This window comes from Mangifera indica, chromosome 15, assembly GCF_011075055.1.
Source record: "Mangifera indica cultivar Alphonso chromosome 15, CATAS_Mindica_2.1, whole genome shotgun sequence".
Classification (NCBI taxonomy): Eukaryota; Viridiplantae; Streptophyta; class Magnoliopsida; order Sapindales; family Anacardiaceae; genus Mangifera; species Mangifera indica.
Window position 1 is genome coordinate 1,679,684 of NC_058151.1, and position 21,343 is coordinate 1,701,026.

Sequence of the window (21,343 nt, forward strand, 5' to 3'; positions counted from 1 at the left end):
AGTCTCCGGGTTTAATTAGAATTATTTTCTTAAAGCCTCTTGGCACTCTTAAAAGGTATTCCATTGTATGTTTTAATTTTTGTATTGATTTATGAAAGAAAATTTCTATTTGATGCGAGAAAGTGTGTAAGTTGCGGCTTCACTTTCTTCAATAATCTATTTAAAAACATAAATTAGGTATCGGGTTGTTGAGTTTGTGTTCTTTTCACCTGCCACTTGCCTTTTAATTTTTTGTCATTTTTTTTTCAACGTTCTTAGCATCATCGCATGTTGATAATGAAACATTTTATGCAGTATTTTCTAAGTTAAAATGAATGAAAAATGACTTCAGCCATGCACACTGCATATTATCACAGATTAAGGTTGGTGACCATGATAGAGACTTGGGTAGAAACAGTGTATGAGTATACTAATGAGCGAATAAATGTGGTTGGTTTTGCGGGTGCGTTGGTAGTTGGGGGTGCTCAAGTCAAAGGACATGCACAATATGGAGCCAAATGGGCAACATTGGAGAGGGACTAGATCATACAAATTGGTCTAAATTGAGTTGGAGTCGCTATCTGAACAGTCCAAAACAAGATAAAACCTATGACCCTAAACCATAATAAAGGCATATACATATACAAGGTTGACCCTCCAAGAGGTCAGTCCAATGATGCTGCACGGGCAGGTCAAATGGTTAGCCCACAACACGTATTTAGTTTTATTACTGTTATAATAAGCAAAATAAGCTATACTCAGCAAATTCTATTTATACACCACACAAACTTCTTGCCCCATGCATCTCCATTATCTGCAGATATAGTTTTTACAACAAAATGGCAGCTGACGTGCCTTGTTGTGAGACAATGTTTTGGGTTTATTTAGTCATATGTGTGGCTCTTGTGTCTTTCTCCGGCCTCATGTCAGGCCTCACTATGGGACTCATGTCCCTCAGCCTCGTCGATCTTGAGGTCATAATGAAGGCTGGTCAGCCCGAAGACCGCAAAAAAGTAGGTCTTTATGATATATTAGCTTTTGATCTATTGAATAATTTATCATCTTCTGAAGCATTTTAAACTCGCTTTAATGGCAGCAAAGATTCTCCCCATTGTTAAGCATCAGCATGTTCTTCTATGTACTCTCCTCATAGGCAACGCCTTGGCAATGGAGGCCTTGCCCATTTTCTTGGATGTACTTCTGCCAGCTTGGGCTTCTGTATTGATTTCGGTCACCCTCATTCTGCGTTTGGTGAGGTAGGATATCTTGGCAACTGCAAATTTTACAATTTGTTCGTAGCGCCCTTAGCTTGCTTTATTTTCTTTTGTTTGTTGTCAGATTATCCCTCAGGCTGTGTGTTCTTGGTAGACATGTCAATTAAACCTAGTCCGGAGCACAAAATTAAAACCCAATACGAGAAGACTCAATCCGATACTATAACGTGTTAGGTTTAGCTCATGAGCCTTTTCAAGTCAGTTCATGAGCTTTAATATTAAATCTATGGGCCGATCCGACCCGACTTGTTAATATTTTAAAAAAATAAAAATTAAAAAAAATATTTCAGAGAACAACGACTTCTACCTTTGTAGCACAATTCGGCTTCTACCACAAAGACCGAAGCCTTTTAACTTTATTTTTTTAATTAATTAATTATTTATTTATTTATTTTATATAAATCAATCCAACTCTTCTTCAATTTCAATTTCTTTTAATCTCAATTCTTTTATTATATTTTTAATCTCATTTTCTCACATCAACTATTTTTCAAAACTATGTGAATTAGCAAATAATAATTCTTTGTATTTATAATTTTATTTTTATTTCAATTTTATCATTACAAAATATTATAAATTGATTCAATGTCAAAAGAATTCAGAGATTTAAATGTTAAAAATGAGTAGATAAATAATATAGTATATATATTTTTTATTTATGTTTGTAATTTATATAGTGTGTGAATTAATTTATTTGTATTATATTATAAACTTATAATATTTTTCATCATGTAACCATAATATTCCTCCGCCACAATGAGGGATTACAAATAAAATGTTCAAGGTATTGTCTTCGGTTTAAATAATTGAAAAATAATTTGTATTTAAATTTTTTTTTAAAAAAAATTGTTTAAATGGGTATGGCGACCCATTTAAGGCCCACCTAACCCAACCCAAGTAAGGCTCATTATCATATGAGTCGGACTTTTATATATCAATGGGTTGGCTTGACCCGAAGACCCATTATTGTATAGGCCTCTAGCTTGACCTGACCTATTGACACCTCTAATTTTTGGTATGGATTGACTATTGGTGCAAAACTGTCCGCTACGGTTCGGTTGATTGTTATTGTTATCTTCTCGTTATCTTATCCCATTAGTAAGGTAGTCAGCGTCATTGTATCGTATGTTTGGCCTACCTTGAGGATAATGAAACAAATATGACAAACTAATAAGAGATGAGGAGAAAATGAGTGGATTCAAACCGAATCAAACTTGAACTAAACTCATAAGAGTCATTCCAAACTTGAGTTAGAGCAAACTCAAATTCAGCTCAACTCATGAGCGTTGTGTACAAATTAAGGCTCAAGTTTGATGAACTTTAACAAAGCTAAGTCAAAACTCAATATGATTAATCAAATTCAAGTTTGGCTCACTTAAACTTGATATTGCAGCTTAAATTATTTTTTTAATAAATTTTAACTTATTAAAGATTAAATTTAAAAAGTCATGTTTTTTAATTTTAAAAAAATATTAAAAAAGAAAAGTTGCAATACGATAAGAAATAAAGAAATTAGACTTACTATAATAAATTTGGTCATAATTTGATACTTGATTTTTTATTATAGTGGGTGATGTATCTTTTCAATATTGGAAACTCTTTCACTTAGTACAAATTAATTCGATTTAAATCTAATCCTTTATAAGTTTTGTTTAAGAACTATATCTTCTTTGATTTTCAATGCCCTTTTGGTTTTTCTCTTTTGGCAGTTACTGGATTGGCTTCTTGGAAAGAGACACTCTGCACTTCCACGGCGGGCAGAGCTGAAAACACTCGTGGATATGCATGGAAATGAGGTTGGTGTCCAATCTCAAAACGTCTTTCCAAGCTGAAACTGAAAAAATTTATTTGATGTTAATAATGTATTAAAATTTTGGCAGGGAAAGGTGGAGAGTTGACACATGATGAAACAACAATTATCACTGGAGCTTTAGACATGACACGCAAGACAGTCAAAGATGCTATGACCCCAATTTCTAAAATTTTTCCACTTGACATAAATTCCAGATTGGATGAGTATGACTGCCCATCTTTCGCTTCTCTGTGTCTATTCTTGTATAAAGCAATGTTACATATATATGCATTTTCAAACACTTTTAAATACATAATAAAATATATAAATAATAATATTTTATTATATTATTATATAATTATATAATAATATATCATTTATATTCTTATTTATGGACTCAAAAGTATTTATCAGGATTACGATGGGCCTAATAATAGGCAAAGGACATAGTCGTGTGCCTATCTACCAGCAGTCCCAACAAATATTATTGGCCTTATTTTGGTAAGACTGCTAGAATTATTCTCATTGTTAGAATTGTTTTCAGCCATACCAGAAAATTTCAACCATTGCCATTTGTTTTACAGGTAAAAAATCTAATCAAGTACAGTCCTGAAGATGAAACCCCGATCAGAGATCTTAATATTCGGAGAACTCCCAAGCATGAAATTGTCTTGTAACATTAAATAATTTGATTTTTGACCATCAGGTTGATGACCAGAGGCGGATCCAAAGTTACACTATAAGAGATCAAATTTAAATAAAAATATAAGAAATAATGAAATTTAAGAAATGCCCGTATAAATTTTATGTGTTATTTTGATATTTTCAATATATTATGTTGCTAAGTTTCAAAGCTAAATGGGTATTAAACTACTAATTTTTCAAACCTAAGAGTTATTTTGATGATATAATATAATATATTACTAAGTTTTCAAACCTAAGGGTATCAAACGACTAGTTTTTCAAACGTAATGAAGTTAAGTAACTCTCCTTCACCGTGTTGGTCCACCACTGTTGACAATATAATTATATAGGCATTTTCTTATGCTTTACTTTATATGATAAATTTTCAAAATCTGCAATAGGGTGCACGATGGTGTGCCTCTCTATGATATATATACTAAACCAGTTTCAAAAGGGTCAAAGCCACATGGCCGTTGTTGTTTAGTTTAGGGATGATATTAGGGAAACTGCAGAAAATGCAAAAGCCACGGCTGGAATATTAGAGATAAGCATTCATTCAAATCCAACACATGTCCAAGAAGAGCTAAAAGGTAAATTTGTGGCATCTAAAGTTTATTACATAATGTTTTCAGAAAATGGTAATCTTTCTAAAGAAGAAGTGAAGTCTCTACCCATTTTAGATGAAGAGATCGTTGGAATCATAACGCTGGAAGATGTTATGGAGGAACTTCTACGGGTCAGTATGTTCATATATTAGTCATTAATATTACAAGGATAGCTTCTGATACTTGAATTTTCTTTTTGCAGGGGGAAATACTTGATCAAACTGATAAATACGTCGATCTTGAGTTAGATCTCTAGTTACATAACTCGGTTCAAGTTTACTTGTTTGTCTATTTAGTGATACTGTTTATTTTATTGAGACACCGTTCACTTCGTCGATAACTCTCTAATAATATTATGCACTAACTAAAATTAGACATTATTGATTTAATTCAAACTCAAATTAGTCACAAGCTCAGCTAGACTCGAATTGAATTCACCGTACTTTTAATTGGAATCCTTTGTAACATGTTTAGTATTACTTCTGATTTAAAAGCATCCTTTAAGAATAAAGGGGAATGGGACAAGAAATTATGGTCTATCTACTGAAGAAAAACCTATAAAAATCTTCCCCAAAATATCTAAAGATAAGGCCAAAAATCATAAGAGCAAAGGTATCAGAATCACCATACAATTGCTTCGGATAAGATAAATTTGAGCAACAAGAACATATATCCATATTTGCATACGAGAAAAGCTATCTAAAGCTTAAAAAGTCATGAACACACTACTCTCTTCGCAAAAACTACCTCTTCAATTCCCAAAGCCATATCAATGGAGTCCGGGAATAACAGTAATTCACCCCATAACCATGCAAAAACTGATAAACCTTCCATCAAACACATGGAAGCTACACGCCAATGCCAAGGGCTTTGGCGCCAGAACACCAGCCACCATAAAGGAAAGTGCCATTAACAACAACAACAACAATAATAGAACTGAAGACGGCCATCTTCCGCAGGTAGTTTTGGAAAGAATGATAGTGAGAATTTTGGTGGCTGTTGGGGTGCCACTGGCTACTGGTATAGCATTGCTCCACTTATTTGGTATGGTGAAGGAGCAGAAGCTATGGGATGTGCCATTATGGCTTCCATTTTTGACAACTTTGTTAACTTTTGGAATGTCTGCGCTTGGGATTGCTTATGGGTCACTTTCCACCAGCTGGGATGAAGAGAAGAAGGGCTCTGTGCTTGGACTTGAAGAAGCTAAGCAGAATTGGGTTGAGATGTGGAAAGAAGAAAACGATGATGCCTGAAGAATTGCAAGTATAATGTCTTGCACCTTTTCTGAAACATAGCCATGTGAACATTTTCTACCCTTCAGAAGAGTCAATTTCTCGATTCAGTTGTTGCTTTCTTCATGTAATGCTTGTTAAAATGTTATTGTAAAGTTTTCAGTTTTCTCTGTAGGTAAAGTTTTCTCCGTAGATTGATTTTCTCAATCTACTTTATATACTGTTTCATTCCAAAAATTTGGGAAATTTGAAGAATAAGACATTATTTTATATGGTTTTCCCCTTGCATAGTTGGATGGGCAGTGAGTTGTTGGGCTGTTAATCCGGCATATCGAATCCTGGCTTGTAAAAAATTTTTGGGCTCTAAGCTTCGGGCTTGCCTATTTTTGGTTCAATCTGGTTTATCAAATTTTTTAGGTTGGGACTTGATTTAGGTCTATTTTAAACCTGTTTTAGAACTTTAAAAACTTGCAAAAACATCACTACAATTTTCTGACAAATATGAAAACTGACAAATACACCTATATTCATAATAAATTTTTAGGTTTATTGGGCATCAGGTTTAAATTACCTTTGTTCAAGCCCTAGTCCGATAATTCGATGGACAAATTTCTTGTTTAGATATATCGAAGGCCTAAATTTACACCCGTTTCTTGGCCAAAAGACTTATTTTCACCCAAAGTTTAGTAAAATCTCAAACTTACACTCGCCAATTTTTAAAAATCTAAATATCAATTCTTCTATTAAAATTCGTTATCATGAGTAAAAATAAAAATATCATTTAGTTAAAAATTAAAAAAACTAAAAATTTATCATATTTCTCTTTTTTAATTTAAAAATCTAATAATTTTTCTTCTTTCAAAGTTTGAAAAGTGTCCATCTCTTTTCTAAAATTTTTTTCTGTCACCAGAGATAGCGAACTTCCAACAGGTATAAAATGCCTTAAAATACGATCAACCATATAAAACTGGAACATTATACTAAAAAATTTCAAGGATAAAATAACGATAGGGGCATTTTAGATCTTTAATAGCAATCTCTAGTTAGTAAAACTCAATAATTTTTAGAATATATACATTGAAAAGACGAAAATATATTTTGTTATTTTCAAAATGTTTATTATAACTAAATAACCTCTGCTCTGTACGTGCCTGAAATTGAACGATTTGACAAGATTGGCACTAAAACAATATTCTTCCAGCTAAATGGCAAAAAAATAGTATGATTACAGTTAAACTAAAGTGTTTAAACAATAAATATATTACTCTTATAATATTTATATATTTTACAAAGAAACAAAAACATTCTTTTTAACCTTTATAATGATGGTTTCAAGTTTAATGGAAGTAGGAAAGTACCATTTAGGCAGAAACACAATTAGTTAATACTGTTTTATCGCCTTCGATAAGTAGTTAAAATGATAAAAAAGAGATTTTGTATATAAAAATATATGAGTTCAAGTCTTTTCTATCTATATTTCAAGATTAAACTCTTAATTTACCTGATTTAATAATTGTGAAATCAGTCACTGATAAAGATGAGCAGGTCCGAGCATCATACAAAAAAAAAAAAGAAACAAAACTGATCAGTTCCTAAGATTTAAGATTCTAAACTAAAACTTGTACACATAAGTTTTTATCTAGAATCTATCCAATCGGTTTTGGTTTAGGTCACAGATATCCGGTCAATATTTATCAATATAATAAAAACAAAATTTATTTACTTATATATTGGTTTGGAAAAAATTCTTAATTTGAGAGCTCTCTTTCTTCTCAATGAAAGAGAAGAAGAAATTTTCATTTTTCAGAAACAGTTCCGAAACCAGCAAAGCAAAAACACACAGTTCAAATGAAACTCTACAAGCAGACATAAGTAAATATGTGATTTGAGGGGGTGGGGTCGAAGTTTGGTGGCTCAGATTTTTTCGTGTCAATCAAATCCCATCAATGAAAACAATTACCTAGACCTAGTTGTTTCTCAATAAATTAAATCTTTCAACATCAGTTTTCTTGTTTCTCACTTTTCTTTCCTCGTCTTTCAACATCAGTTTTCTTTTCAATTACAAAAAAATTATCATAAAATATAGAAACACGCTAGAATTCTGATTGGATTCATTAAAAAAGATATGTTCTAGTTCTTTCGGTTCCAATTCCAGTTTTTTAAAGATAAAATTGGTATCGGAATTGAAACTGACTAGTTTCACAAAATCAGAATCAAAACCTATTTACAATATATTGGTTTCGGATAGAGATCGGAACTAAAAACAGGGTATTTGTAGTTTCACAGTTTTGTTTTCTTGCTCCCTTCTAATCATTAGATTCAAAATTTGATCTGTTCGAAATAGTTGATCCATCCTAAAGGAACAGTTCAGCTCAAATGTAATTTTTTGTTACAAAAAAAAATTATTATTTTTATCATGGTTTAAAAAATTGGATCAGTGTAATTGATTTGAGAAAAAAATTGGATTGACTCCGTTAACATGAAAAAAAAATTAAATTTATTATTGGGACTTGAACTAAGGACTTTATCAATCAATTTTAAACATGTATATCATCGAAACAAATTTATTTTAATGTTAAAATAATTCAAACTATATATTTAATGATAAATTATATAAAATTGTGAAATAATATTTTTAAATAGTTAACTAATCCAATTATCAATCAATTAGTCTAACCATCGGTTAGATAGGACATTTGTCCAATTCCGAAAACATTGGTTCTGCCATTAATTTCCATTCATTATAGTCAAATCATATATTTTTTTATATATTAAAAACTTAATTTTTTGTATTATACAATATGTTTTTTAATAAATAAAATACTAAGAAATAATAAAAAAATTTAAATTAACATGTCGATCATTTTGAAAAATATTACAAATACTCCTGAAAATTTAAAATTTCTTTTATACATTTTTATCACGTCATCATTGTTTTAAAAAATGTATATTAATCTGTATTAATAATATTTATTATATTATATGATATATATATTATATCGTATTAATATGATATATATATATATATATATATACCATAAGATTTAGATAAATATCTCTCTGTGCTTTCAACCCTAGCTGTTACGTAAGAAACCACTTGAAAAATGATCAGTACGTGGGGTCTTGGCCGCCTTTGATCCACGATAAGCATATTTCATCAACCAAAACGCTTGGAAAGATACAAGAGGGAGAAGAGAAGTCAAGTTAAATTTTCCAACTTGGAGGGCCATTTCATTTACCTTGTTTGAAAGCAATTTGTTGGAAATCGAAAGGCAACATGATAGAAGCCTTTGGCTTGGCTTCTTACGTATTATACTTCAATAATTTAGGTGGAGTGATCTCATCTCAGATTGCCAAGAAAAAATATCAGTTTTCTTGGTCTAAAAATTTGACAGCGGCACATTGTCATGGCATGCTTAGGCAATGCCGCTTCAAGATTTGTCATCGAGCCCAACATGCGGACCCGACATGCTTGTTCTCCTTCGCATTTTAGAGGTGTGACAGTTATTTTTTAGTGAGTAGGGATAACAAATTCAGCCCTTTAAAATCGGTTTCCGTCCCACCTCTTATTTAATAGAGAAGATATTCCCTCGTAAAAATCGGAACAAAGTTAGAGACGATTAAAATCTCCACAATTTATGAATAAACAAGGATAAAGATAAATATATACTTGTTCACTATCCTATGTATCTTCTAAATCTTTCTTTTTTCTTTCTATCCCTGTTAGAAAAAGGAAGGAAAATTTTTTACATAAGGATGGGTAGAGAGAAATGTTTCCGTGGGAGGGGATCAGAATTCCCCGTTATCCCATTAGACCAAAAAAAAAATGTTTTCTGTGTGGAGATTGGGACAAAGAAAAGTTTTTCGATAAAAAGGAAGGTATGGAGATTAAAGAAACCGTCCCATATTCAGCCCAGTGTCATCCCTGATAGAAAGCTTCAGTTTGTAACTTAGCGCGTGAAAATCTATAATCCAAGACAAGTCAGCCGGCTTGTTTGCAAGATTTGCAGATATACAGGACAAGAAAAAGCATTTTCTCAGTGAATGAATCCAAGTTTTCTTGGAGCTGAAAACAAGACACAAAGAAAGTTATTTCAATTATGTGATATTCTCGTTCTTCTTGAAGCTTTTTCAGTGACAGATTATGCAGAAGAAGTAAAATGGTCGCCAAGAAAATTCTGATTCATTAATACCAAATCCACCCAACAAAACATAAGAGAAGAACAACCCATCAGTCTAATGTACATATGAGCCTCACAGGCTCTGCATAATCTGATTTTTTAAGAAGAAAATTTAAGATTTCCTCTTATTATAGATTCCAAAGACTAAAAATTTAGCAGATGACACAGGAGTTTGGATCTTCCTCTGCACTTCTAACATAATAATGTGTGGTCAAAGACGGATTATAGGCCTTGTAGGCCTTAACAAGCTCAGCTACATCGTCTTTTTTAGCCTCATCTTTTTTCTTATCGTCTGCCTTCTTCTTCTCCGGCTCTTTTGCTGGTCCAACTGATACTATGTCAGTGTGACAAAGCTTCCTCAGTTTGCTCACTATACTCACTGGATCAATGTCTCCAATCACTGTCAATTTCTTGTCCTTCATATCCATGGCGATTGATTCAACCCCTGTTAAGTTAAAAAACAGACCATTTCATATTGGTCAACTTTTCACCTTTTGGCTTTACAGTACAGATCAAAGTTAAAAACAGAGTAAAAAAAAGAAGATTAAATTCAAAACCTGGAAGGCCAGAGACCGTCTTCATGGCTTTTTTCTTGAGTTTGTCATCCTGAAAGTCCAGTTTCAACACTGCTTTCTGTAAAAAAAACAAGATCGAAAACAATCCCTAAAGAAACAGAGCAAGTGCCTAAAACATTGAGAACTTGAAGCGCAGAGAAAATAGTAAATACCCACCTTCATTACTATGGTCTTGAGAGATCCGAGATGAGAAAAATTGTAAAACAAAGTTGCAAATCAGAACCCGAATTCTGAAAGTGCACAATGATAAAAGTAATGGAATTGGAAGAACAAGAAGAGGAAGTCGAGGCGAACCGCTTAGAGAAGCGTAATGCACTCTGGTGAAATGAACCAAGCAGGGCTTATAATTTATATTAAAATGAGTCGTCTGAGTAACTCAGCTCACTATAGTTCTGACACGCAATCAATAATTGGAGCCAGAAGGCCGAGAGCAATCCCACCCGAGGGTTGTTGCAAACCCAATTAGTACTTGATAAGTACTAAAATTTGAAAATCTAAATTTTCACAAATGGATTATTAAAATTATAAAAAATAATTAAATTTAAGGATAAGATATTATTTATTTTCTCTGTTAAATTTAGAAAATTAATTTTTTTTAGATTAAATTTTAAAAAATTATATTTTTTCTTAGCTTCTTCTCTTCGACCACTTTTTTTATCGACAACTTTTTTTGTCAACAATCTTTTCATTTACCTTCTCTCAAGATGATGGACAATCTGATTGAATCTTTGATTTTGATAAATATATTTTTTCATCTAGTGGCCACATCTCATCATCGTTAAACTCATCAAAACCAAACAAGACGAAATCAAACAACAACGAAATCATATATAATCAGTTATGAACCATTCGTTTGGCCTATAAAAAGCGTCAATCTGGAAGAATTATCACAAAAATGAAGGAAGATGAATCGGAGACGATTGGATTCAATGAATGAGTTTTTCACCCATCTTTGTCTCTGACAAGGACGAATGTCGAGAGGATTGCTAAAGGGATGTTAACTGTCATCAGTCGAAGAAACAATGGATTGAAAACAAAACCCTAGTATAGGGAAAACGTGATTTTTAAAGTTTAATCTTAAAATAAATTTTTAGTTTTCTAAATATAGAGAGAAAATAGTTAATATTTTATTATTTTTAATATATTATTAGTAAAATGATAATTTTACTCTTGAAACTAACTGTTTATATTAATTTTAATAATTTATGAGAAAAAATTTAAATTTTTAATATTTAGTAATACCAATCTGAGTTTATAACAAACCTTGGGTGGGAATATGTGTTTCGGCCGACCCAGAAAGACAAACATGGAGGGACTCAAGTATACATTGGCACTGCTAAGCTTTTTGAAGAAAAGGCCTTTTTCGTTTTTCCAAAAGGCTACTAATTTTAAAAATAACGATAAGATTTTCTCCTTCCTTGTAAATCAAAAACTGTTCACTGATGTCCACTTCTAAGCCAGATATACGTTGAGTCTAATCTAAACATCCATTGGTTTAAATTTACTCCCATAGAAAGTAGTTTAATTTAAATCTATGTTAAATTTATGAATTAAATCTATGATCGGATTTATGGTTTAAATTTAAAACTCATTAAGAAAATATATTCAAATTCATGATACAAATTTAAACACTTATAAGTTTAAATTCAATTCAAATAAAAAATAGTTTAACTTAAATTTAAATCAAATTTATGATTCTGATAAATAGCTCAAATATAATATTAAAATTTATAATTTATTAATAAAATAATATTATTTTAATTAATAATAAATAAAAAAATCGTTTTAATAATTATATACATAATTCAAATCGAGATAAGAGTTAAATTCGAGCCAAATAAAGAAAAGGAAAGGAAAGGCTTTTTCAGTGACAGATTATGCGCAAGTAAAATGGTCGCCATGAAAATTCTGATTCATTAATACCAAATCCACCCAACAGAACATAAAAGAAGAACAACCCATCAGCCAACTGTACACATGAACCTCACAGGCTCTGTATAATCTGATTTTTTAAGAAGATAATTTAGATTTCCTCTTATTATAGATTCCAAAGACTAAAAATTTAGCAGATGACACAGGCGTTTGGATCTTCCTCTACACTTCTAACATAATATTGTGTGGTTAAATAAGGATTATAGGCCTTGTAGGCCTTAACAAGCTCAGCTACATCATCTTTTTTCGGCTCGTCTTTTTTCGGCTCTTGTTTCTTGGGCTCTTCCTTCTTCTTCTCCGGCTCTTTCGCAGGTCCAACTGATACTATCTCAGTGTGACAAAGCTTCCTCAGTTTGCTCACTATACATACTGGATCAATGTTTCCAATCACTGTCAATTTATGGTCCTTCGTGTCCATGGCGATTGATTCAACCCCTGTTAAATTACAAAACAGAGCATCTCATATTGGTCAAAATTTCACCGTTTGGCCTTACAGTACAGATCAAAGTAAAGAATAGAGTAAGAAAGAAAAAGAGAAGTTTAAATTCAAAACCTGGAAGGCCAGAGACCGTCTTCATGGCTTTTTTCTTGACTTTTTCATCGTGAAAGTCCAATTTCAACACTGCTTTCTGCAAAAAAAAAAAGATCGAAAACAATTAGGAACCCTAAAGAAAACAGAGCATGTGCCTAAAACATGGAGAACTTGAAACACGGAGAAAATAGTAAATACCCACCTTCACATCCATTGTCTTGAGAAATCTGAGCTGAGAAAAATTGTAAAACAAAGTTGCAGATCAGAACCCCGGATTCTGAAAGTGCACAATGATAAAAGAAGTATAATGGAACAGGAAGAAGAAGAAGAGGAGGAAGACGAGGCGAACTGGACTTGGTGAAATAAATGAAGCAGAGCTTATAATTTATATTAAAATGAGTTGTCTGAGTCAAGTGAGTCATTCTACTATTAAACAATATGGTCAAGAAACGCAACCAATAATTGGACCCAGAAGTCCAAAAGACATATTCCCACTAAGGTTTATTGCAAACCAAAATTGACACAAGTTAAAGTATTAAAATTTAAAAATTTAAACTCTTGCCTAGGGTTAGATTTAAATTAAACTTAAACTTAAGTTTGATTTAAATAAATTTAAAATGAGTTAACTTTTAACGAGCTCAAACTCGAACTTACAATTTTAATATTTTAGAATTTGAGTTTTAGAGTATCTAGTTTGTCAAACTCACACATTAAAAATATTGATACAAATTAATATCGTTTTGACTGATATGTATTAAAACGATATCATTTTATAAATAAACTAGTTAAAAATTTAAGCTAAGGTTAAGCTTATTTGAAATGAACTCGACGAGTTCGAACTTGAGCTCGAGTTCAATTACATGTAAATCAAACCATACTCGAGCTCAATTCAACCTTGTTCTCATCTATAAATTATTAAAATTAATAAAATAACTAATTATAAATGTAAAATCATTATTTATCAATAAAATATTACAAATAATAAAATATTATTTTTTTTCTAAGATTAAAAAATCAATATTTTCTTTCTTGATTAAACTTTAAAAAATCACATTTACCTTTAGCCTCTTCTCTTCGGCCACTTTCTCTATCAACGGCCTTCTCTACCAATGACATCTCTGCTCACCTTCTCTCCCAACAACAAACGACCTTGTGGACTTTTTAGTTCAGGTAAACACATTTCGTCATTTGGTGGCCACTTCTTGTCCTCGTTGAATGCATTGAAACTGAACAACGACAAAACCATACATAATCGATTTTGGACTTTTTGTTTAGCTTATAAAGAGCATTGATCTGGAAGAATCATTGTCGAAAACAAAGGAAGACGAATCAACATCGATTGGATTCAATGAACAAGTTCTTTGTCCATCTTTATCTCTGATGAGGATGAACATCAAAGGGAAAATATCACTTGTCAATAGCTTTAGAGGGGAAAGATGTGATCCATCGTCAGAGGTACGTTGACTGTCATCCGTTGGGGAAATGATGGGTTAAAAATGAAATTCTAACAAGAGGAAAATGTAATTTTTTAAAGTTTAATCATAGGAAAAATTATTAGTTTTTCAAAAAAAATTATTATTTTTAATATATTACTAATAAAATAACGATTTTATTTTTAAAACTAATTATTTATATTAATGTTAATAATTTATAAATAAAAATTTAGATTTTTAATATATAACAGATATTAATTTAGGTTTACAACATACATTGATGGGTTATTATTTTTGGCCGACCAGAAAGACAAACGTGGAGGGACTCAAGTTACATTGGCTCTGCTTTGCTTTTTGAAGAAAAGGCTTAATTTTTTTTTTTCCAAAAAGGTGCTAATATTAAAAATAACGTTCAAATTATCTCTTTCCTTGTAAGTCAATAACTGTTCACTGATGTCTCCTTCAAAAGATTGATACTTCTCTAGCCAAGTCTAAAAGTCCATGGGTTTAATTCAATTTAAATTGAAATTTTGTCTGAAGAAAATGCTAAATTTTTCGAAGAATCATTCTGGCCTTTTTTTTAATTTTTTTTTAAACGAATCATTCAAATCAAATTATTTTTTGGATTAAATCAAGGTTAGGTTTAATAATAATTCTCACAATTATTACGCTAAATATATTAAGGATATAACGTCGATGCAAAGTCATCGTTTCCAACTGTGTCAGGTTTTCTCCTTCCTGGAAGGAACCATAACCAGAGAAAGAACTGTTCACTGGGGTCTGCGTACCTTCATAGTTGACTGAATCTAGTCTTCGTCTACGCGATGAATCAGACAAGCAAGCCAAAAGGATTACAGTGGACGCGTGTTCTCTTCATGAATTGGTCTCTTTCAATCACGTGTAGGGCCTATCCAGTCAACTCAAGAATCATAAAATAGCCTTGCATCGGTGCTTTCAAGTTTTAAAAATTAGAGATTTTCAAATATTATAAGGCTGATTTCACATGGGTTTCAGACTTGACAGCCATCCCTAGGCTAGCCTCTTAATCGAAGCTTATTTAGTTTGTTAGGGCTACGTATGGAGTAGAATATGCATAATATTCTGATTTTTGCAGCATTTTTCACGGCCAAATCCCCATTAAAGATTAACCCTTACCATTTAATTTTCCTGGTACCAACTCTAACAGTTTGTAGTGAAGTTTACCAGGCTTTATGTTTTCGAATTGCGGACCAATTCTAGGCATCTGAAATTTGCAGCTTACCCTTGGTATATTCATTATTTACTGTAAAATGGGGAATCTAAACAAAGGTTAATTCGAGTTTTGATTCAATTCAAAATAATAAGTTTGAGTTTAAATTTGAACTAATTTAAATAATAAACAATAGTGTCAGAGAAGATGACAAATTGTCGAAGAAATAAAATGAGAAAAATAGTATTTTGATAAAAAATTATTGACAATCCCTTGAACTTAAACCGAACAATCAAACTAAATTTTTAGTTTGAATAGGGGTGGCTAAGAACCAACTGAGCCCGAACACTTTTTATTTCAAATTTAATTCAAATAAAAAATAATTTGGGTTGAATTTGTTTTAAGTTTATAGCTTAATTCATATATCAGAGCTACAGTTTAAATTTATGACTTATTAATAAAATAATATCATTTTAATAGTCACTTAGAGTAATTTGAATCAAACCACCAATCAAGTTCGAATTTAATCAAATTATCCATTTAACTCGTAACCTAAATTAAATCGATCACTCTTTACCTTAAATTCAACTTAGTTTTAAAAATAAGTTATGTATTTTAAATTAAATTAAATTGAATCAAACAAAATTTTAAAATTAAGTCAAATTTAAACTAATTTTCAAACTTATCCTAAATTTAAATTAAATTCTTTGAAATCAAATAGGTCTGGTTGAATCCACCCAAAGTATTTTCAACAACGACGGGCCCGTCCTTCAAAATGCGTGTGTAAAAAGGAGACCGTTAAATTCCGTGAGAAACATCGTTGAAAGTACCCCAAAAGTTCCAAGTATTTCCAGCGAAAATTCCGAATATTGGAAAAAGTACCACAAAAGTTGTTTCTTTTACGCTGAAACCTAAATTTGGTACACTCTCACCTAAACACTTTCTTTTCTTCGCCTTAGCGTTGAAAGGACACTGGGACGCCCCTTTTTCTTCTCCAAAATTGCATCGATCTCACACAACTTCCCATCCCAATTCCCAAAGCCGGTTGGGCCACTCCTATCGTCACAAACTAAAGCCTTTTTTTGAAGCACTTGCTTTCGGGTTCGGATCAAGCCATCCAAGTTTAAAGCTGATTTAAATTTAAATTAATATTTTATTAAAATATTAAATAATATATCACTTTGAGACAGATGTATATAATAAAATTATGTATATTTCTTTTTTATATATAATTTATACATATATAAGTTATTTAATATTTAACTTAAGTTCAATTTGATATTAATTGAATTGTTAAACAACTCTACTTATTTATCCTTATTCACATCTATAAAATTGTACGCTACCCAAATTTGTTAGACCTCCAACATCTCACTAAATTTCACGAAGGGAAGGAAATTTGGTAGAATTTAAATGACTAAAAGAGCAACTATTTCCCATTGAAATTATGTCGAAACGATAATCTTGAAGTCAACAAAAAAAAATATTTTCCCACGTTCTGTTAAAAATCAAATGTTAGTTTTACTATGTAAAATATATTTTGTCCCTTTACAAAATATAAATAAATTTTAATTCTTTTCATTACTTAAAACCAATTAATTAACAAAACCAAAACTCTAATCTTATCTCAAACTTGTAATTGTACAAAATATAATTGTAGTTAAAGTTAAAATCGTATTAACATAATACAATTCAATCAAAATTACATAATTTGATAATCTCAGTATAATTGTGATTATATTGAAAATTAAGTAGATTCGTATTAGAAGAGGGTCCACATTCACCATTATAATTGCAAGTACCTCCTCATGACTTTTAAATGGTATTATATATAATAAATTCTTATTTGATTCCTTTGATATTATTATTTATCTAGTTAAAAAGAATTAAAATTTTGTGATAGTTGATGTTATCTAATCAACAGCATTATATTTTAAATATATATATTATATATTGTGAACTAGACAAACAAAAGGGGATGTAGCTCAGATGGTAGAGCGCTCGCTTAGCATGCGAGAGGTACCGGGATCGATACCCTGCATCTCCATTTTAGTTTTTCCTCTCTGTTGCCAGGGTGAACTACTCATTTCCGTAGCCATATTTTGCGGCCTCTTTGTTTCATCCTTTCCCTGTTTTTTCTCCATGGTGTTTTCAGAAAGATATAAAACCATGAACTTTATACAGAATGGGGATGCAGTCCCTTTGCTCATTCTTGTTTTCCATCTTTTTTACATGGTTTTGAATGGATGACACACATTTAGAGTCGCTGTGATAAGGCACATAGAAAAAATCAGAATGGAAACTTAAATGTTTCTTTTGAAGCCACTTATTCCTTCTGCGCGCAGCTGCACCAGCCAAAGAGGCAACTTCAACTGGGCAAGGTATATTCAAGGAGTGGCAGACGGTGGCCGGACAGAAAGCTGCCAATTTCAACATCTTCAATGCCGCCTTTGCAATGCTTAAAGGGACTTGTTTCTTCAACTTATAACTTTCTGTGATTTTGAGAATTCTATGAGACTAAGCTCCTTTTTCGCACTCGCAGATTCTTTCTTCATCTCAGTCTTTGGAGCCTGAGCAGCATAATTCTTGGTGATAAGCTCTGCTGCTCTAGCTTGTCATCTTTGGTGTGCCTGTTATTTCGTTCTTGTTGTCGGGCTCCGATTGGGCCAACCATGGTTGGCCTTCTTAAATTTTTCTTTTTATGATTTAAATAAGTCGAAATTGATCTGAAACTAATCGTTTTGATTCGAAATGATCTCAATTTAATTTTTATTTGGGTTTGATTTGATTATAATCCACCCCTAAACTAGTCACTTAAAACTGATTAATAAGATACTAAAAATATTATTTTCTAATTGGACAATACTATTCTTACTTATTCGTGAGCCTATTTTAAATACACAAATAAATATACAGTTATATCATCACATGATTGAGTGTCAAATTATTTATAATTTAAAATAATCTAATTATATAATAACACACATCAAACACATATTTATTTATATACTTAAGATAAATATATATAATTTTATTATTTTCTAATTATCCCCTAAAAACCTATTAATATCATACATAGAAATCGAAAAATAATAAACACTATTTTAATTAGGACTGGACTCGAATCTAGCTAACTTGGGTTTGAAAGCAGACTTAGCTTGATTCAGTTGGGTTTGAATTTATTTACTTCTAATATGAACTAAGTTTGAGCTAAAAGATTCGACTAGTTTTAAAACCGAGGTTTAGCTTACGAATTGAATAGATAACTTGATTCTGTTCGAATTTTATTTATAACTTGATTTTAATTATATTAAAAAATTTTTAAATTATATCATTTTATCAATAAACTATATATTTAAATTATAAATTTAAACAATAAATTAGAATTAAAATATTTTTATTTAAATCATATTTAAATTATCTTTAATATTAGTTTAATAAATTTTGATTAAATTATTTTTTATTCAAACGTAAATAAATTAAAGCCCAATTCAATTCGTAGCCCATCATAAATTTAATGTGATAGACAATTTTTTCAATAAATGCCTTAACTGGGTAAAGCTTGGGATAAAATCAATCTTTCAGAACACGTCAGACAGGCGGCAGACGGCTCAAAATTAAATCATAACCGTACGAGGATCTCTGCCTCCACCTCCAGCACTAAATCAACTTTAGTGTGCTGTGTCTGGGCCAGTCCGCTCACTTTCATTTGAATTTGATTGTCCCATAATCTGTACGGCGGCCCAATCATGTTTTTTCTGCGAGATGCCTCACTTTGGTCAGTATTCGCAGTGCCAGCACTAAAGGCCACTTCCAAATTTAGGCCCATAAAGAAGGAAAAAAAAAAAAAAAAAGAAAGAGAAATACCATATGAACTAATTTTTAAATATATAAATAATTATATATAAAATATATAATTAAATATAATTTTATTTTTAATTAAAAATTATTTGATGATATTTATTAAATATATATCTATTTATATATTTAAAATAAGTATACATGATTTATTGAAAAAGAAAATAAAGAACATTGTCTTTAATTTTTTGATCCACAATGATTAGGGGTTTAAGTGGATTCAACTAAGTCAAACAGAGTTTGGATCATCAAATTGAGTCTAACATTGAGTTCAATGAACTTCTTATAAACGAATTTAAATTTGGTTTGGTTCGGTTTAGGAGGAGTTAAATTTAAATTTGACTCGAATTCGACTATAATTTAAGTCAAAATTGAACAAAATAATATCGTTGTAGCAATTTGAATATAACATTTTTAGAATCATAAGCGTAGCAAGGTAAATACTCATAATTTTGAATTTAATAATATAAAACTTTTTGAACTTAAACTTACAAATAAATTTTAACTAATTTAAATTTAAATCCATCCAAGGTGAGTGTATCCGGATATTTTGTCGGAAAACAGGGATCCGACCGACTTCTTTTAAACCGACTAAAGCCAGTTCCTAACCGGAGCCGAAATTAGAGTACGGAAAAAGTAGAGCAGTGCACTGTGCATTATGCTTAACCGAGAGGGAGAACGTGCTGATTTAACAAGTCACGTTGAATCCTACTCAGTTTGTTTTGTATCATGACGGCAGAATTCTTATTTTATAAAATTTGATGAGTTGGGGTTAAAATCCCATGTGCGATACAAATCTGGGGTCTCAATCTGTGAAGTTTTCCATCTGCCATCTCCTCGGCCACATGTGGATACAAACCGAAGTAAATACAATACCTCTTAATTTAAAACTCAATTTTAATTTCAATGTATTATACTAATATTAAGAATAATTCGAATTCAATTTAAATTTAACTCAAATTTATAATTTAAATATATAATTCATATTTATAATTTAAAATTATAATTTATTAACAAAATTATATTATTTAATATAATTTAAATTAAATTATAAGTTAAAGTGAAACTAAATTAAATTATTTATCCAACTTGACCTGACTTTTCTGTTAGACATTCACCCTTCACCACATATTTGGAATTTTGTAGGACGGAAAAAGCGGCAAGAAAATATCAATGAAAAGCAAAAGTGAGAGGGGTCGCGGCGCAGCCCCCAGAAAAATATCTTCTTCTATGACACTGTATGAAACGCATTGTTGCGTGTGGGCGTGGCTCTCGGCGACCCACCGCCACATGATCTTGGTGTCCATTTCTCCCCCCGGACCGACTCTTCCCTGCGTCTAATCCTACTTCTCTGGGGTGATATTTGTAGGCATATTATCATAATTATCAATTTCTTATAGCATACTTAATGATATAATATAATATTATAAAATATATTAAATTAATATAATATAATAAATATATTATATAATATATATTATATGATAAGATATATATTATTAATATATATCTTTTAAAAAATAATAATAATATAAAACAGTTATATATGTTCTCTTAAAAATAATAATAAAAAAATAATATTAAAAAATTGGATGACAACACTACAAATAAGAGAACAATGTTGAAAATTAGAGAATGACTACAACTCATACCTCTTAGATATAGAAACTTCCACTTCCAAATATTTCCGCTAAGGTTAGATCCGAACTAAATTGGTTCAATCTTAGAGATTGACTTGACTTAAATTTATTTACTTTGAATTCAAGTCAAATTCGATTTGAAAACTTTGACTCATTTTTTAAGTTAAGTCAAACTCAAGTTAAGGGTGTTTAACTTGATTTGATTTGAATTATATTCAAATTCATAGCTTGAATTCATAGTTCTGATTCATGACTCAAGTTTAGTTTAAATTCATAATTTAAATTGATAATTCGAATTTGTGATTAAAATTCAAGGCTCATTTACAAAACGATATTATTTTGCTTATTATTTTAATAAAACAACATCATCAATGAGCCATAAACTGAAATTACAAATTCAAACTAAACTCTAACCAAATTAAGTCAAATTATTTTTT

General features: G+C 30.9%; 4 protein-coding genes and 1 non-coding gene across 6 annotated transcripts; 3 read left to right on the top strand and 2 right to left on the bottom strand.

Annotated features, from left to right (window-relative positions):
* The first annotated feature begins 818 nt into the window (after positions 1-818).
* LOC123198361 (DUF21 domain-containing protein At5g52790) lies at positions 819-4,213 on the top strand. Its single transcript, XM_044613053.1, is given in 11 exon segments — positions 819-996; positions 1,076-1,231; positions 1,313-1,340; positions 2,266-2,356; positions 2,963-3,053; positions 3,134-3,269; positions 3,460-3,515; positions 3,518-3,546; positions 3,630-3,703; positions 4,131-4,158; positions 4,160-4,213. Coding segments are annotated over 11 exon segments (921 nt in total).
* Positions 4,214-4,989: 776 nt separating this feature from the next.
* Positions 4,990-5,836, top strand: LOC123197642 (uncharacterized protein PAM68-like). Its single transcript, XM_044611976.1, has one exon. The coding sequence runs from the start codon at positions 5,051-5,053 to the stop codon at positions 5,585-5,587; it is 537 nt and encodes a 178-aa protein (XP_044467911.1). The 5' UTR covers positions 4,990-5,050; the 3' UTR covers positions 5,588-5,836.
* Positions 5,837-9,727: 3,891 nt separating this feature from the next.
* LOC123197161 (heavy metal-associated isoprenylated plant protein 39-like) lies at positions 9,728-13,126 on the bottom strand. 2 transcript variants are annotated; one of them, XM_044611324.1, is made up of 3 exons: positions 12,989-13,126; positions 10,305-10,380; positions 9,728-10,192 (listed from the first exon to the last, which is right to left on the bottom strand). In XM_044611324.1, the coding sequence occupies exons 1-3, from the start codon at positions 12,998-13,000 to the stop codon at positions 9,900-9,902; spliced, it is 381 nt and encodes a 126-aa protein (XP_044467259.1). In that variant the 5' UTR covers positions 13,001-13,126; the 3' UTR covers positions 9,728-9,899. The 2 variants fall into 2 exon arrangements, with proteins under 2 accessions (XP_044467259.1, XP_044467260.1); XM_044611325.1 differs by lacking the exon at positions 12,989-13,126 and adding an exon at positions 10,479-10,667.
* Positions 12,214-13,135, bottom strand: LOC123197160 (heavy metal-associated isoprenylated plant protein 39-like). The gene is made up of 3 exons (XM_044611323.1): positions 12,989-13,135; positions 12,808-12,883; positions 12,214-12,689 (listed from the first exon to the last, which is right to left on the bottom strand). The coding sequence occupies exons 1-3, from the start codon at positions 12,998-13,000 to the stop codon at positions 12,385-12,387; spliced, it is 393 nt and encodes a 130-aa protein (XP_044467258.1). The 5' UTR covers positions 13,001-13,135; the 3' UTR covers positions 12,214-12,384.
* A 4,247-nt stretch (positions 13,136-17,382) lies between these two features.
* TRNAA-AGC lies at positions 17,383-17,455 on the top strand. The gene has a single exon. It is a non-coding gene; the product is annotated as a tRNA-Ala (tRNA).
* The last annotated feature ends 3,888 nt before the right edge of the window (positions 17,456-21,343 follow it).

What these genes read in the sequence shown, in the direction of transcription:
- LOC123197642 (XM_044611976.1), top strand. Translation starts at nt 5,051, where the DNA reads ATGAACACACTACTCTCTTCGCAAAAACTACCTCTTCAATTCCCAAAG.
- LOC123197160 (XM_044611323.1), bottom strand. An exon ending in GACGGTCTCTGGCCTTCCAG is followed by an intron (nt 12,690 to 12,807) that starts GTTTTGAATTTA and finishes GTAATTTAACAG; the next exon opens with GGGTTGAATCAATCGCCATG.
- LOC123197161 (XM_044611324.1), bottom strand. An exon ending in GACGGTCTCTGGCCTTCCAG is followed by an intron (nt 10,193 to 10,304) that starts GTTTTGAATTTA and finishes TTAACTTAACAG; the next exon opens with GGGTTGAATCAATCGCCATG.